This window comes from Cylas formicarius, unplaced genomic scaffold, assembly GCF_029955315.1.
Source record: "Cylas formicarius isolate icCylForm1 unplaced genomic scaffold, icCylForm1.1 PGA_scaffold_6__28_contigs__length_40554024, whole genome shotgun sequence".
In the NCBI taxonomy this organism is placed as follows: Eukaryota; Metazoa; Arthropoda; class Insecta; order Coleoptera; family Brentidae; genus Cylas; species Cylas formicarius.
Genome location: NW_026844347.1, coordinates 13,701,041 through 13,718,693, shown reverse-complemented (window position 1 = coordinate 13,718,693; position 17,653 = coordinate 13,701,041). Strand labels below are relative to the sequence as shown.

At 32.4% G+C, this 17,653-nt stretch overlaps 1 protein-coding gene across 1 annotated transcript in view; it reads left to right on the top strand.

The window, feature by feature from the left end:
* The window catches only part of LOC132703818 (pancreatic triacylglycerol lipase-like), a 51,124-nt gene that overhangs the window by 32,685 nt on the left and 786 nt on the right, over positions 1 to 17,653 (top strand). Inside the window, exons 5-8 of the mRNA XM_060673313.1 lie at positions 2,188 to 2,308; positions 8,046 to 8,330; positions 10,179 to 10,293; positions 10,346 to 10,549. Coding sequence (XP_060529296.1) covers positions 2,188 to 2,308; positions 8,046 to 8,330; positions 10,179 to 10,293; positions 10,346 to 10,549 — 725 coding nt within the window. The remainder of the gene's footprint in view (positions 1 to 2,187; positions 2,309 to 8,045; positions 8,331 to 10,178; positions 10,294 to 10,345; positions 10,550 to 17,653) is intronic.

Genomic DNA, 17,653 nt, shown 5'->3' with positions numbered 1-17,653 from the left:
TTGATACTTCCTAGTATGTACATACTAAATTGTAAAACCGCATTTAAAAGGAACTCTAATTTTTATATGCTCTCAAGAAACTCAAATATTCAGTACAATTTAAGACCGAATTTTAACATAAAAATACCTACACAACGACTGTCTCTTACACCAAATAGTCCCTTTGATTTAACTATAAAAGTTTATAATAAATTGCCTATCGAACTGAAGGTCAAACAAACAAATAAAATTCAAATGCATAATTATAAACAAATTGCTAGGCCACGCCTATTACAATATTAAGGACTTTCTTTCTTGTGATACCTTTTAATGCGTATTCGTCGTTTATCTAACATTATTACTTATTATTATTATTATTAATTAATTAATTATACTAAGAAAATATATCGATATCGAATTGAGCAATTTGAAACAACAACATCGGGCGGCATAAGAAAGAATCGCTTTAGCTTCTCAAAAAACTTCGACAGTCTACTGTAATATTATTTACAAACTGTCTAGATTCCTTTTGCGTCGGTTGTTGATGAATCGAACTTGCTGACGTGTCGCCAATCATCTTGTTGGCTACTTCAGAGCTTAACTGTAACTGTTTTGCCTTCTACTGGGTACTTGCTTATATACTGTTTGATGGAGCCGACCTAAAGAAAGGATGACTGATTCTCTTTTCACCAATATGAAAATCAACCATCTGAGACCAAGTTCATGTCCCTCCGTTAGCTCCGCCCTCCTTAAGCAGCACAGGTACAGAATAGAATTCAGACCACTTTCTGTTAAGCACTGAAGGATCCAACATGATGATTGACGAAACGTCAGCAACATCGCTTCATCAACATCTGACCCAGGAATCCGGAAGATCTGTAAATAACTTATGGAACTGAGTGTGGTTACTTCCTTCGAATTAAATACACCTAGTTAACAACACCATTACAGCTGCTTTATTAATAAATTTTCATACATGTTTTCCTACCTAATATTCGAATAAAAGAAAAATTTCAGACGGTATCACGTAAGGTTTTTTATCAACTTTAAAAGAATTATTAAACGAAAATTTCAGTTGATTGAAACATTACTTTTGTTAATACAAGAACAAAAACTGAATTAAAAAATCTAACTTAAGTAACAAAGTCTTAAACGATAGTTAAACCCATTTATTCTTGGAAGATCTTGCCCTCTTGGCCGAAAAATTTAGTATCCGATTTTCTTGTATGAATCGCTAGATTGTTGCTTTTTAATGACCAGCAATAACCTGCTATCATTGCAACGTCCCATCAACCTTGATATCTGCGTTCCATTTTCACTCAAGATTTTCGGGAAAGTAGTCAAGATGTGAGTGAAAAAAGTGTAGTTTTATATTCATATTGTATCCCATTTCCCTAAATTTCTCTAACATCCTCTAGACAATGTTTTTTATAATATGGATATTTATTTCCTAGAAAAACTTTTGTAACATCAGTAAGTGAAACTCATGTCGTCTTTTCAGATTCGATCATGGTATTCACAAACTCTTGATCTTCCTTTAATTTTGCAGAGAGCGATAATTTCCCCATCTTTATTTAAAACTTATATACCACATACCACCAATATGTGGATCCCAAGGTTTGTCTTGATCACCAATTTTTACATTAACATAAGCGTAGTAATATTTTTTAAACAGGGTGACGCACAAAAGGAACCACATACATAGCAAAATGTATCTGGAACTCTCACTAACCCCACGAAACGACAGCTTACAACAAAAGACTTTCTTAGAGACATGCCGCCACGACCGACACCCCAATATTTTGACTACATATTTGACAATCCGATAAACTATATTTTGATTTCGAGGATTCCCCTCTAATATCCTGTTAATTATGCATTTATGCAAAACATATGCCAGTGGCGTAGTAATTTCAATTTTTATTATGTTATGTAATGTTCCTATTTTTAATAGAATAAATATGACATCTCAAAAATTAATTTAAAAATGTTGCGTGAGAGAAAACATTGTTTTTCTAATAGGTTAGTCCCTATAGCTCTAAAAGTATGGAAAATACCAAATCACATAAACTCTGTTCGCCTGCGCACTATGTTATTACTTGACGGTATAGCCAAATTTCAGCAGAAATCGGTTGCAATTACAATACAACTTTATACTATGGGAACCTACTACATTTTATATTAGTTTCTTCGCAAATGAATTTTCAGTTCGTCACCGATGGATTTGGGATATGGGAACCGATAGGCCACGTGGATTTTTTTCCCAACGGGGGACAGGAACAGCCCGGTTGCAGAGATCCTCGTAGTTCTATCGTGGTAACCCATTTAGGTAAGAAACACATTACCCGCGTTAACAAAGCTATTTAGGGTCATATTTATATACCTCCTGATTCTGTTATCTTTATTCCTATTCATGACTTTTATAATCTATTTCAGAAAAGCATGGAGTTATAAAATTTCATTAGGTGTGCAAAGGCACTACAGAGTGACCCAACGAATGTTTTATTGTGTTGCAAAATTCTATTATTTTATCCATGGTTAGGGACAATTTATATGCTATCCATTAGCCAACAATGCAAATAATTTGCCAAAGGCATATCTGCAACTAACCAATTGCGATTTGCAAATGTTTGTGAGGAAATTAATACTATTTCTAGTATTTAAACTACGTATATCGAATTTTTTTAATTATCACGATTTGTAAAAATAAATAAAGAGATTGAATACAGAAACAAAAACGGTACAGTTAAAATATTAACATCTTAGGGAGGATTGACAACCCCAAAAACAGACACCATATCGTAGCCATGCGTCAACATTTGCTAAATAAACTTGAATCAGGTGTTCGATTTTTGATGGTAGTCACAGTGTGTTTTGCAATTAATATTTTTAATATACTTCTAGTTGTCTAATAAATTTTTTAATTTATTTACACACAGAACCAACCATTATTTCTTTTAATCAAATTATTGCAATCACTTTCTAAAAGTCCATCAGAGTTATCTGAAATTAAAGACGATACATTATCTGTGAAAGCTGCTAATATCGCACACATGATCAAACCCTGGAGTACTCCGTTTAAAATATTTCACATATTTGAAGTAAAATTTTTAATATTATTGTTAAAGTCAATATTTTGAAAACAAACGTATTGTTGCCTGTTCGTTTCAGACCCACCATAGATATCGCAGTACATCCAAGTTCTATTATCTATATTCTTTGAAGTATAAAATATTGCAACTGCAATATATAAATTACATATCCAATATAATCCACAAATAATTACTATTTTCATTGTTTTAAGTAATGTTATAATGTATATACAGGGTGTACTAAATATATAACAATGTTTTTTCAAGCTGTCAACAAACTTAAATTTACTGTCGCCTACTGCTGATTAATGCTTCACATCTTCTTTGCATACTTGAAATTGGGTTCCTGATTTCGTCTTTTCCAATTTCATCTCATATTTGAGTTAGGTTCAATGACAGTTAATTTAAGTCTTTCGGTGGAGACCTTAGGGCTCTAACTTGTCGACCCTTGTTGTCTCATCCTTCCAATTCCTCGAGGTAATACTGCACTCCCCTAGTCACGTGGAGCCATTATCACGTATCTATAACATTTGTTTATTGTTTGTTATGTTTCGGTCAGATATTGAACGACCTATCCCTACCCCCACCCCTTACCATAACAGAAACACCTCCGTAGCTGACAGTTCCGGCTATATTGCATTAAACGTATCGCTCGTCGGAGCATCTATATATTCTGGTCTGGCGATCACCGCTAAAACAGTTGAAGCTCTCTAGGAAGTCGTATTGTACCATATTGTGGCTAGTACAGTAGTTGCACCCAAGAGAAACTTCCTTCTGGAGTACAATGCTAGTGGTAATCAATGTCGTATTGCCTCTACTCGCAAAAATGGATCTTGCTAATTTATTCTGACCCCGATTCATCCTTGTCTAGGTATTCTTTAGTTTCCGCCAGTCTCTTGATACCGTGTTCTAGAGATGGCAGATTGTAGGTTACTCCAAATCGCAATACTACTTAAATTTCTGATATGCCTGTTTCCACAAATGTTACCACGCGACACATTCTTTAGGTGGAAAATTTCTCATCTCAGGCGCTCGTTAGATTAAATTAGATTGATAAGTTTCAACATTACAATAGGGATATTGATAAGAATAATAAAGAATTCAACATTTTTGGATTTTTTTTTGTGTCTTCTTCGCCTAATCCAAGAAAGAATGCATTGATAAAGTTATGATTTGCCAGAAAGACATAATTTTAAATCATTCTTCCCCTTATATTAGGCTATACATTTCTTAAAGATAATCTGGTGATATGGTGGCCGCTAGTCCGTCTTCTCTGTCTTCTCCACCGTACGATATGCTGTACCCTGTTGATTCTGTCTCTTAGTATTTTCGCCGCTGTTGATCTCAATGTTCTCGTTTCTGCTGTGTCGGCTCAGGTTTCTATTGAGTATGTTCTTATATGGAGCATGGTACTTTTCCACCATATTTTTGTTTCTCTAAATAACATCCCTCAAACAACCTGATACATAGGCTTCGCTATCCCAGGCAACCAAAACAAGTAGATTAAAACCAACCAAAAAAGCTAAAATGTCCAAAATTCGTCGCTTAGTTGAATAAAGACTTTACAGAATGATGCATTACGTAAGTTTGTCCTTCCATTTGGCGTCATTTGAGTGCGTAGAAAGACGTATCTTTTTATAACACTTATATAACCCACTTTCCGGTGTCGGGTGGTGTTTAGGCAATTAAAAAGAATAAAAAAGTATGCTTCAAACAAAAAAAATAATTTGAAGAACAAATCTTATTCTTCTTAAAATTAAGATCACTAAATAGAAAAATTAAAAATATTTTTTTTAAAGTTACTTTTAATTTCCTCCTAAAGTTAGTTTTAAAAACTCACATGTGATTTCAAACTTCCTAAAAAAAAAGATTTTATTAACGGAATGTTGATAAACGGGGCCAAAAGTGTGTTTACCAGTAAATCTTAGGTGCACATTGCCACACAATGATATTCAAATATCTGTAAATGGACAAAAAATGCAAGGAAATATTAAAAAATTTTCACTTTGGTATTGTTAATTGGATTTAAACGCCAACTGGAACGAGTATTGCTTGTACTGTTGGCAGTTTGATCAAGTGTGTGATTGACTCTCTGAACCTAAAAATCAAATAAAATACGCTGGCATTCAATATTTGATGTCAGTTCAAAAACCTTTTGTTTGACAAAATCTTTGTGAAAGTAATAAAAAAAAAAGAAAAATTGAAAGTAAATAATTTATGCACGTAAACAAAACAGCAGATATTTATGAAATTTTTGAGCTTTATTTTAACTCCCTAGTCATTCCATAGTTATCTGAAAGACCAACAATTTGTGTTATTTAGTAAAAAACGTCTACAAATTCTGAAACGGGAAACTCCAGGCAAGGCAAATTCTATGCCTGAAAGTTGTTTAATGTACCTATGCATGTTCGAGTGTTTTCGCCAAAATTTTACATTTGTTTCCCAATTTCACAAAATTACAGATTCGGCATTTATAAAACGCCTCGCTCACCTTTAGTATAAAATCATCGTTTAAAGGGATAAAGATCCCAACTATTTGCATTAAGTTCTTCCTGCCTTTGCAAATATTCCTTGCAGTGACGGCTGCCGATAAACTTAACTTGATATACTTCAATATCATGATATATTGACCGCTATTGATGCACTTACGTCATAAGCGACCATAGATATTTGTTTAGTTTAGTCACTTCCAACGATTATGACATTAACGAATCCAATATAAAACCCTTACAGTTGAAGCAAAATTGAGCAGCAGAATGAGGTTAAAAGCACTGCTCCATTTCCTACATTTCGTCTTTATAACGTTTTTTGACGCCTCAGCTTGGGATTTGCCTGCTTCCATACACTTTCTTTCTCCGTAGTTGAATATTTCTATTCCCATGTATTCGAACCTGGAAAATTGTTCGACTATTTCATCGTTAATTGCGATTTTGCATCGTCTGGATTTTTATTTATTTTAATTTTTTATTTTTATTTCTCCTATAATTTTATCCATTATTAAGTTCAATGAGAGTCGGGTTAGGCCATCTACTTTAGATTTTATTTCATTGTCAACTTTAATTTTTCATTTTCCTGACTGAAAATAGCATCTATTGTTACCTGCTTTGTTCGAAGCCTTGTTGCTCTTCACAAGTTAAAGTTAAAGTTAAAATTATTTTGAAGTATTCAGGGTGGTTCAAAAAAGTGTGACGAATTAAACATACAGTTTTTTTAATGGAACCCGCTATTTCTTAATTTGTTTTGAAATTCCTCAACTTTATAATTAAGTATAATACATAAATCACCCTAGTAGTTTTTCTTATATTATAATTTAAAAAAAACTAGCATTCACACTTCACACACGATAGCGCCATTATTTCTGAAGGTATATTACTTATATTTGAAATTAGATTCGGAGTTAAAGTAGAAGATATACGCAACGGAATTTGAAATAGATGTCACACCATATATATTATTATTTTTTCTGAAAGGTCTTACAAAAGCTTACAATTTTTATTAAGTATATATCTATTTTTAATATTTTTTTAAATTTATCAATATTTACTCTTCTTTCTTTTTAAGACTATTGCTATAATATTGAATGGATTAATTGCTTCCTGGGAAAACTTTATTTTAGACAAGAAATTTGTTCAAAATCACGACCTAATTGTTCTTGGTGTAGTTCCGTGTGTGTTTTAGTGGTGCAATTAACGGTAGAATGACATGAATCATGGCTGGCTGACCTAGGGAGTATCTTGATCTTGAAGTATAATTTCCAATTCTTTTTCCTCATTGGTAGGTAGTATTCCGGTTTACCACTTTCCATGTTTCATATGCAATACTACAATTAAAACTAAACCCTTTTATTAAACACAGAAGAGATTGTATCTAGTTGGTGTACTTCGCCTTGTAAAGCTAAATGATTATTCTATTAATTCAGGTTTAGGAAAATCCATAACATTTTTTTTATTTTTGAGTTTATTTACTCAGTTGTCAGGTAAAAAATTGACAATGTCATATTGTCAACTGGTATATGACAGTTAATAAAAGTTGTGCACTTTTGTTAGATCTTTCAGAAAAATATTATAATATACATCGTATGCCACTTAATAAAATCGAGATTTTTCTATGTTCTAAATTTATTCACTTATTTTGAACATCAATCAAAATGTGTTGCATATGTCATCTTCGAGTAAAAAAGCTACTGTCAAATATGAATGATCTGACTTTAAAGTGTGAAAACAAGTATTTTTTAGAAAAAATATTTTTTTGAAAAAAGTATTATTTTAAAAAATTTTCATGCATTTTTTACCAGCTAGTAATTCCATTTATTTTACTTGTTCTTAACTAATTAAACCAAGCTAACCAAAACCAACCAACCAATCTGGCTTAAAAAATAATAGCGTTATCGTAATTTTTTTCATGTGTGAAAACTAGTATTTTTTATTTATTTGAAAATCTATTGAGTTTAGGTATGTATTATGATTAATAAAAGAAAGTTAAAGAATTTCAAAACGGCCTCAACACAAAATTTGAAGGTAGGGTGTTCCATTCCAAAAAATGTATGTTTTGTTCGTCGCGCTTTTTTAAGTCACCCTCTATACTTTATAATAATTTTAAATTGTGCATCCTAATAATCTTTGTAACTTTTGTATTTACCATTTTCTCATAATTGTTGAAACCAATGGGATAATGAACTTTACTCTATCGTTCACTCACCCCATATGTGTTAAGTAAGGTGATGGTACATCTATCATAAATTTTCATCAAAGAGATTTTATATCTTAAAAAATATGTTTTGCTTAGGTTTAGGTAGCATTGTTACTACACTTCTGTTACACTTAAAAAGCAACAAAATTCCGAAACAGACTTACGGTGGGAGTCGACAACCCTATTACGGATTAAAGATAAATATAATTCCCATTACTATCGTCATATAATTCTGTTTTTAGATGCCTAAAATAACGATAAGAAACGTGTTACTAAACATTCCAGAAGGGACGTTGAATAGAGAGACGGCTTGCAGTCACGTCAGGGCTTTCCGCCTTTTTACCGAAACGTTGCTGAACAAAGCCAACAACCAAAAGTGTCGGTTCATAGCGTTCAGTTGTCCGGGAGGCCTTCAATCCTTCAACAAAGGACGCTGCTTTCCCCAATTGTCTAACGGCAGACTGGACATAGATCCAGCGTACAGGACGGACGAGATAGGTCAGTTCGGCGAAGATGGCAGCGGCGGAGGCGTAATGTATTTTGCAACCCGAGATTCCAGCCCCTACTGCGGTAAGTTCACTTCTGATGTCGCGCACCGGGTTAAACGTAACATGATAGCTAACTTAAATGTTAAAGATGTTGTATACTAACTTTTTCAATTTTTAAGTGATCAGGAATAAAGTTAAACTTTTTGTATATTCTATAAAATTATTGGTGGTGATCCGGGTGTTCATTTCTTTGTCATTTGATCCTAGAGTAGGATCGGTTGAGTGACGTTTCACCGGAATTCAACCTGGAATCTCCAGAGGCTGCGCGTCCATGTCATTCCAATTTGTCCGCACTTAAACGCGCCATATTCAGTTTCTAAACTTGCACAAATGTAATTCAATTTTATTGGTACTAGATACTTAGCTGCAAAGTGAATAGGAAATTCTTAGAGATGTAACATGTGAATGGAATGAAGCTAGATAATCTTCATATTGCCGAAACTATCTTCATTCATAAGATTGATCTTGGATTTTATATATTATTAATATAATATATTATAATACTCATTTCCGAAGGAAGTGTGAATGTTTACGTGACAGAAAAGCCTTTTTCAACCGAGTGACAAAAAGGCGATTATCTTGGAGTAAAGACCGAGTGGGAGGGTCACAGGAACCGTTTAATTCGGTTAAAGTTTTTCATACGATCAACCACGCAATTCTAAAATCCATAGACTTATCCAACACGCCGTTGAATCTTGTTCAGTCTTTTGTCAGGAAGAATCCAATGAGTCAAATATAATAATCATCTTTCGCATTCCAGAGATATAAGGATGGTGTATCACTTTTAGGACCTCTTCTTTATATTTGTTTCACCTATAAACTGAACTCAGTTATTAGATATTGCAACCAGGATTATATGGAGAGGATACTGAATTACATATCTTTTTCACCAGGTAACTATGTATTGGCCATGGATATGATCGACGAAGACATATCTAGTGTTGTTAATTGGTCAAATATCTGTTCTGTCAAGATAAATGGCAAAAAAAAATATAATATAATGGTTTTTGGATAAAACAAAAGTAAAAAAAAACTTCGCAAATAAGACTTTTTACAAAAGTTGATAACGAAAGTATCAATAAAAGCCCAAACGTTGGATTGATATTTGGCAACTCTTTGAAATTTAAGCCACACATAAACAATTCCGTGAAAACGACATTCATGAATCTGAAGCAAGTGTGTATATCAGGTAAGGCAATATTTAAGTCAACAAATTTTCTGCGAATCTTTGGTATTGTGAAGATTTAACTACGGAGATCTTATTTATGGACAGACAATTCAGGTAGTACAAAATTCACGTCTAAGACTTATTTGTGTTATCAGAAGAGCACAACATATTTATCATAAATTAAGTGACAATAAAATTAAGTGGTTGAACCTGAGACGGAGAGGAATTATCCATGCAGCGTGTATATTTCATAAAGTCGTATTAAACAAAAACCCAACCTATCTGTAATAACCGCCAATTAAGATAACGTCATAATTATTTAAAACAAGTGTACAATAACTATTCTGATTCACTCGAGCTGAAAACTTTGTGACAGTATTTAAAAAATAAATAAATAATGTTTATATTTTTCTATTGATATATTCTACTAATTATTTAAGATATTAAAATTTTAATAAATACTCTACATTTTCTCCGCTTAAGATGAAAAACTAATATGTAAAATATTCAACTGATCATCAGCGTTTCTCTGGCACTCTATTCTATTTTTTAGTCTAGTTTGTAATTTTTTTTTTGTATTTTGTTGATTTGTGCCGGAAAATAAAGAGACATATATTTACTTATTTACTATTTAAGTTTGATACTCAATAATTAAAAATTAGCCTCTGTGTTTCGGCGCGATTTCCAAATAAAAGTTTTTAGGGACGCAGCTCCAAGTTTCCGCTCACATCTCTCAGAAAACAGGACCCGTTCGGGGAGTCTTGCAAATGCAGATGAATTATCTGCAGTATTCGCTCGACGTCCAGATGAGAATAGAGTAAGTTGCGACGGAAATATGTGGCTTCGGTTTTATGTCACAAACCTTTTAGATCGGCGGATCTTGTCATGACGGGAGCGGTAATGAACGCCATTGTCGTAGCGGAATATGATACGCTCACCCCAGAGTCGGTTAAAACAATCAAAACTAAACTCAGCTACTTCGATTTAGAAATGGAGACGGGCAGAAATCAGAGTTCATACGCTGCCGCCCTATACGTCGACAAAATTATCGTCAAAGACATGTTGGGCAACAGGTACGTCATAGAAGTTTACCATTTTACAGAGTGTCACTGATTGGTCAATTGCCCGGTCAATTATTAAATGGTCTCAATTGACCGTCGATTGAGTAATCCTAACACTAGCATTTAATGAAGAAAATCAACTTAAATTACTTCAGGAAGTTCTTAAAAAAAAGAGTTCTGTTAAGGAGATGCTCAGAAAAAATAAATATCAGAACGAGACGTTGATTTCCGCCTTCTGCATGTGGATGCAAGAGCAAATATAGAAGATCAGCGTGATTTCTATAAACACATTCTTTTTAGAGATGAATCCACGTCCACAAAAAATGGTGTTGTCTCTTCCAAAAATTGAATTTCGTTATTCGTTATAACTTACATTTTTCGGAAAACGCATATTTTTGGAAAAATTTTTGTTAGGAAAAACTATGGTTTTTCGAGAATGGTTACCGCATGGTTAAATAGAGAATTTGGTAACAAATAGTTGGACGAAATACCGATCCACGGTGGCCTCCCCGATCGCCAGATATCACGCTATTAGATTTTTTCTTATGGGGATCTTTGAACCGAAATGTTCGACCATTTAATTATATTGAGGAACTTGAAAATTCAACAAATGTACTGAGAACAACAGTTAGCGAATTTTACATTTGACAATTACAGAAACGTTTCGATCATATTTTATTGTTTCTGCTTTGCTAATGTGTTTTTATTCATAATTTGTCCAAATTTATTGTTTTCTGTTGTTAAATTATGTAGTTATAAAGGAGTTAAGATTAGTCCGTAATTTGTTATTTATTTTAGTAAGTTTTTCATAGTTATTTGCGACTTGTTACCAGGTATTCCGGAAAAATTGCTCCAAGAATAATAATCAATATAAAATGTTTGTCATGCCACTAGATCAATAAGTAATTAGTAAGCTCAAATATGAAAAAAATGCTTCCGTAGCTTTATTCGATAGTATTTTGTCCCTAGGAACATTATCGGCAATTATCGTTCCGCAAAATAATAAAATTAAAATGCATAGTCCGAAACACGATAAATTGTAATAACTGTAATAATGTTATTGACGTTTTTATCTGCGTTATTATATAATGCATAATTATATAAATAACAAATACATATTAAATAAAATTAGTAAAATTAGTAGTCGGAATAGTTTGAACCTGTGTTATCACTATCATCCAATATAATTAATGATTTTTGGTCGTTCAAATTTTATTTCTAATTATTTTCAAATAAATGATTAATACATTCATTCCAACTGCTCTCTGGTATTAATTTACACTGACATTTTGGGTTAATATTATTGCGTCTGACTTTGTTTTTTTAATTCGGCCCATATCTTTTCCACGTGATTCAAATCCTAGTGACAAGGTTGTTAAACTAATTGGTAGATTACCGTATTTTTTTATGACCTCGAACGAAATATTTTTTTTTACGATTTGGTTCTTAACACTCCACTTAATTGGTTTTGTGTATAAGTTTCTAATAAGGTCCTGCTGACTAAGGAATACTTTGCAATACCGTTGCGTGGTGGGATATTTGGGAGAAAAGAATTTTTTACCCAATTTTCAAAGCAGTCTTTAATGTTTTCTGCTGAAAGTAGCAAAGCGTTCCCTCGAGCCAGAAATTCCTCATAATGCAGTTCGATGAAAAATTTTGCTGTGAAAATAATATATATTTTGTTTTTCTGCGCAAAATCGATGAATCGGATTTAAATATTTTTGCCTCCATTCTACCAATCGTTGGGTCTCTTTAATGCAAATGCTTGCCAATATTGTTAAATCTAAATCCAATTTTGTTCAGAAATCGGCGGAATCTTTTACGACTGAGAGTAGATTCACCATTTTCTTTTAGATTTTATTGCAATGATTCAAGTGACGGAGTCTGGTTACTCTTATACTCATAAATTCTACTTTCCTATACTTGTAAAACGATTGTCTTGAAGCACATATTCAAATGACACTTTCTTTTTGGTTCGTAACTCCATACTCGTTAGTCGTTAAACATAACAAATGATTTTAAAATTTCTAAATGCTTGTAAATCGGCTTTTTATTGGTTTATTGTTCAGTTTATTGAGAGTGATGACCATTTATTCTATGCTGGACTAAACGTTCAATAGTTGGTTTTTAGTGGGTTTCATTTACCTCTAGAGCGACCCCCAAATTGTCAACGCCTTAATTTTTGAAAAATTTTAATCGTTTCAAACAAACTCCGTTTTAAACGATTAGACGAGCCGTTTTTAGGTTACTTGTATGTTTTATGAGATAAAATTCAGGGAAAATGAACAAACACCCACCTTCAAATTTCAAGAGCTTAACTTTTGACAAATTTCGATAGGTTAAAACTGAACTTTGTTTCGACAAGCCATTTTCAAAAAACAGGGAGTGCCAAGCGTGCCATACATTTTTTATTTTATAAAGATAAAATCCAAAATTTGGTATGTCACTATACGAAATAAATGCAAACTCAATAACGTATTCAGCTGTTTTCAATTACTTCCGGTTTAACCGGAAATGGCCGCAATTCTCTCATTTTAACTGATATTCATCAAATCTCAAAATTATTTAATTTTGAAAATTGGGAACCATAATAGGTGCTGATTTTTTATTAAGAATCAGATGCCAGATGCTTTTAAAATTAAAAAAAAATGGTTGTTATGGTAAACTACAGAGACTTATAAAAAATACAAAAAAATATATAATTACAAACTTAAAAACTCAATTCCGCTATACTTATGTTATTAAATATTCTCTAAGATAGTCAATACCCTCAAATGAATTATCTGCATCTTTCAAATCCCCTCGGTTTTCAGGACGCTGACCATAAGTTAGGTCTGCGATTTGACCTCATAAATAAAAATCACACAACGCGAGATCCGCAGATCTGGCTGGCCTCTACTATTTTAGTATAAGTTATAGTGTTACATGAATATTATAATTTTTTATAAGGTAGAATACAGAATAAACGAGACCTAGCTGCACGAGAGTGAAGTACCCTTATTTTAAAAAATTAAGCAAAATGTTATTAAGAAAATTTGTTTAGAATAAAAACCTATGTAATAATATTAAAACAGGGAATACTAAGATAAAAAAAGTTTTTATATCGAAAAATATTAGTAATTGCTTTGTTATTGTATTTTTTATACTGTCGAAAATTATTCAAAATCAAATGTTTGCTCCAATTCCATCTTATTTGTAAAATAATATTTTTAGTCTTTTAGCGAAACACAAATTTCATATTTGTTGCAACGATATTTAATAACACTTCCTTCTTAAGTAGCCGAAGTATTGCTAATTATAATAGATATACTAAGGAATCACCATTTGAAGAACATGTAAATCTATTAATGAAGAGAAACATTTAATCGCAAATAAACATTATAACGGTCAAATTTTTGAACAAACATCGGGAACAGCTATGGGTTCTCCACTATCACTAGTCATCACGAATATATATATAGAAGCGAAGGACAGTAACGGGGCTACTGGTAACACACAAACAAACTGTTAATTATTGGGATCACCCCAACTTCGATGGATCGCCGTAAAGGGAGCAATAAAAGATGTTGAAGCTCAAAGCAAAGTGGCAATTTATTGTAATATCTAGCTTTCGCCCATGGATACAGGCTTCATCAGGACACTAAGTCATATAGAGAACAAAAAAACACTTCATCGGAGTTAACAATCTAACCAAAAAATAGTGAAAAAAAACTTACACAACACGCCTCTTTCAACCTCTACATATAGAGAGATGACATTGGTATATAAAAGAAAGTGTTTCGCCCGTTCTAACTATCAACATAACACTCGATGGATGAAATTTATGGAAAAAATTTACAATTGTAAAAAATATTAACATCCACCACAACGTTACAAAACAATCACACTAACATAAAACGTTAAGGTCAATAAAATATCCGGATTGATAAAATATTAAAAGATGAAAAAAAAAACAGCCGATTTGTTACAAATGACACTCCGTATTGTCGAGAAGGAAAACTAAATGTGCGGGAACTTATTAACAATTCGCAACAACCTAAAAAAAGCCACAACCAAAAAACCAGTCAATGATACCAACTGTACAGCCAACCATAACATATGTAAAACACCGAACAAGGGAGGGAATTTCAAACAGAATTCTTTCAAATATGCACCCATTGTACACTATTTATATAACTATGTTTACATTATTGAAGTTAACGTTAAGGGTAATTAGAAACAATCCTTTAGGAACGGGGAGAAAGAAACAAAGAAAGGAAACTGTTTTTAAACATTAATAGCAACAAATTTAGCAACCCACTACAACCTGACCGTATCAAAAAACTCTGGTAGCTTATGCTTCGCAGTACGACTCTGATTAAGAAGATAGGTGTAGATGCTACTAAGACCCTCAACATCCTTCTTTCTGTTAAGGCTATTACTACAACAGTTAATATAACACATCTCTAAAAACTTACGTTTGAAGAGGTTCTTTTCACTCTTTAATACTACCGCTTCATCGTACATGACACTATGTCCGGTATCATTGACATGAGCACTTAAACTAGTAATATTTGGTTTTAACTTACAATCACTTTTATGAAGTGTTAGCCGTTTTTTTAACTTCTGTGAAGTATGACCAATGTAAATTAAATTGCAAGAGCATTTAATGCAATATACAACATCTGATTTATGTAACGATGGGGTAAGGTCTTTAAGAGTGGAATAGAAAGATTTGAGGGGTCTTAAGTTGTAATTGGCAATTTTTATATTAGTATTTTTAAAGATCCTAATCAGAGCCGGGGACAATCTATCTATATACTGTAGTTTGCCAAAACTAGGCAACTCATTATTAACATTAAGCTGTTAAGCTGTGGTTGTAAAGCATTAGGCAGGTCTGTAGTGGCACTATTACAGGAGAGAATTTTATTTATTAACGATGGTGGGTATTTATTATTAATTAGTAGGTTCCTTAATAACAATAAGTTCTTATTTACCAGACTATGGTGACAAATTTTTTTAATGCAATCAGTCAAATCATATTGATCTTTTGTTTTTTAGGGTGATACGATGTGAAGGGAATGTATCTACCGGAACTAGTAACTTTTCTATGCCAATCAAGAATAACTAAATTTTCACTAGTGCGAATGACCTTTGTGTCAAGGAAAGGGACTGAACGATCTGTCTCCGTCTCCACCGTGAAAGTGAGATCGGAATGAAAGGAATTGAAAATTTCAAGTGTGGATTCGATGAGGTTAAGTGGAACTGCTGTTAATAAATCATCCACATATTGATATATGAAGGGGAATTCAAAACTAACTCTGTCTATCACATAATAAAGTAATTTGTTCATAACAATCTCAGCAATCACAGGGGAGGCCGCACCCCCCATAGGAAGGCCCTTCACTTGTTGGTAGAATTTTCCATCAAATGAAAAAAAAGTATTATTATATAGAAAAGTTACCGTATCCAAAAACTCCTTCTTAGGTAATGTACAGTTGAGCTCAACCAAGTCGAAATGTTCCTCTATAATATCAACAACTAACTGTAATGGAATATGAGTAAATAAGGACACTACATCGAACGAGACAAGTGAAAAATCAGATGGTAAAATAGACTCATTAATACGCTCCGCAAACTCAAAGCTATCTTTAACCCTAAACTTATTGAAGCTACTAAAAGACTTATAAAGAATTTGACTGATAAATTTAGCTAAGGGTTGCGTCGACGCACCTACACATGAAACAATAGGGCGTAAAGGGTAACCATCTTTATGTATCTTCGGCAACCCATATTATTTGGGGCAGACACCATTGTAGGTTTTGAGGTTACGAGCCGTGGTATCATCAATATAGCCAAGGTTGTTAATTTTCTTGATAATATTATTGCATTGCGTTTCTATTGAATGTGTAGGGTCCCTTATTACAGGTAGGTAAGTGTTAGCATCATTTAATAATATGAGAGATTTTTCTATGTAATCTTCTTTAGTCATAGCCACCGTGACATTACCCTTATCAGATTTAGTGATAACCAAGTTAGGATTAGCCTTCCTGTGTCACCTCAACATATATCTTTAAACTACTCTCTGAGGTAGAAATCATTATCCAGAACTCAGATGAACAAAAACGAGACCTCCTGCGAACGAGGGTCACTAATCTCATCACTAATTACATTAATTCTAGTGTTGTTGCTAGTGTCGCCCCACCTACATATGATATAGAGCGTCGTACGAAACGATTTTTAAAAGCTAATCCTAACTTGGTTATCACTAAATCTGATAAGGGTAATGTCACGGTGGCTATGACTAAAGAAGATTACATAGAAAAATCTCTCATATTATTAAATGATGCTAACACTTACCGACCTGTAATAAGGGACCAAGGGACCCTACACATTCAATGAGCTTCAACATCTTTTATTGCTCCCTTTACGGCGATCCATCGAAGTTGGGGTGATCCCAATAATTAACAGTTTGTTTGTATATATATATATATATATATATATATATATATATATATATATATATATATATATATATATATATATATATATATATATATATATATATATATATATATATATATATATATATATATATATATATATATATATATATATATATATATATATATATATATATATATATATATATATATATATATATATATATATATATATATATATACATACATATATATATATATATATATATATATATATATATATATATGTATGTATATATATATATATATATATATATATATATATATATATATATGTAAACTTTTTGTTCCAAATATCCCCATAAGAAAAAACCTAATCAGGTTTGTTACCAATTTAATAATAATAATAATAATAATAATAACAGTAATAAATGTTACCAATTTAATAATAATAATAATAATAGTAATAATTCTAGAAAAATGCGTAGGTCATTCATCATTGTACACACCATAGTTTATGACGTTCGAAAATTCCGATAATGCGTTTTCGAAAAAGTTTAGGTTATTACGAATAACGACATTCGGATTTTCATCGGACCACCACCTGCAATTTTGACAAGAGACAACACCATTTTTTGTGGACGTGGAATCATCTCCAAAAAGAATATGTCTATCGAAATTAGACTGATCTATT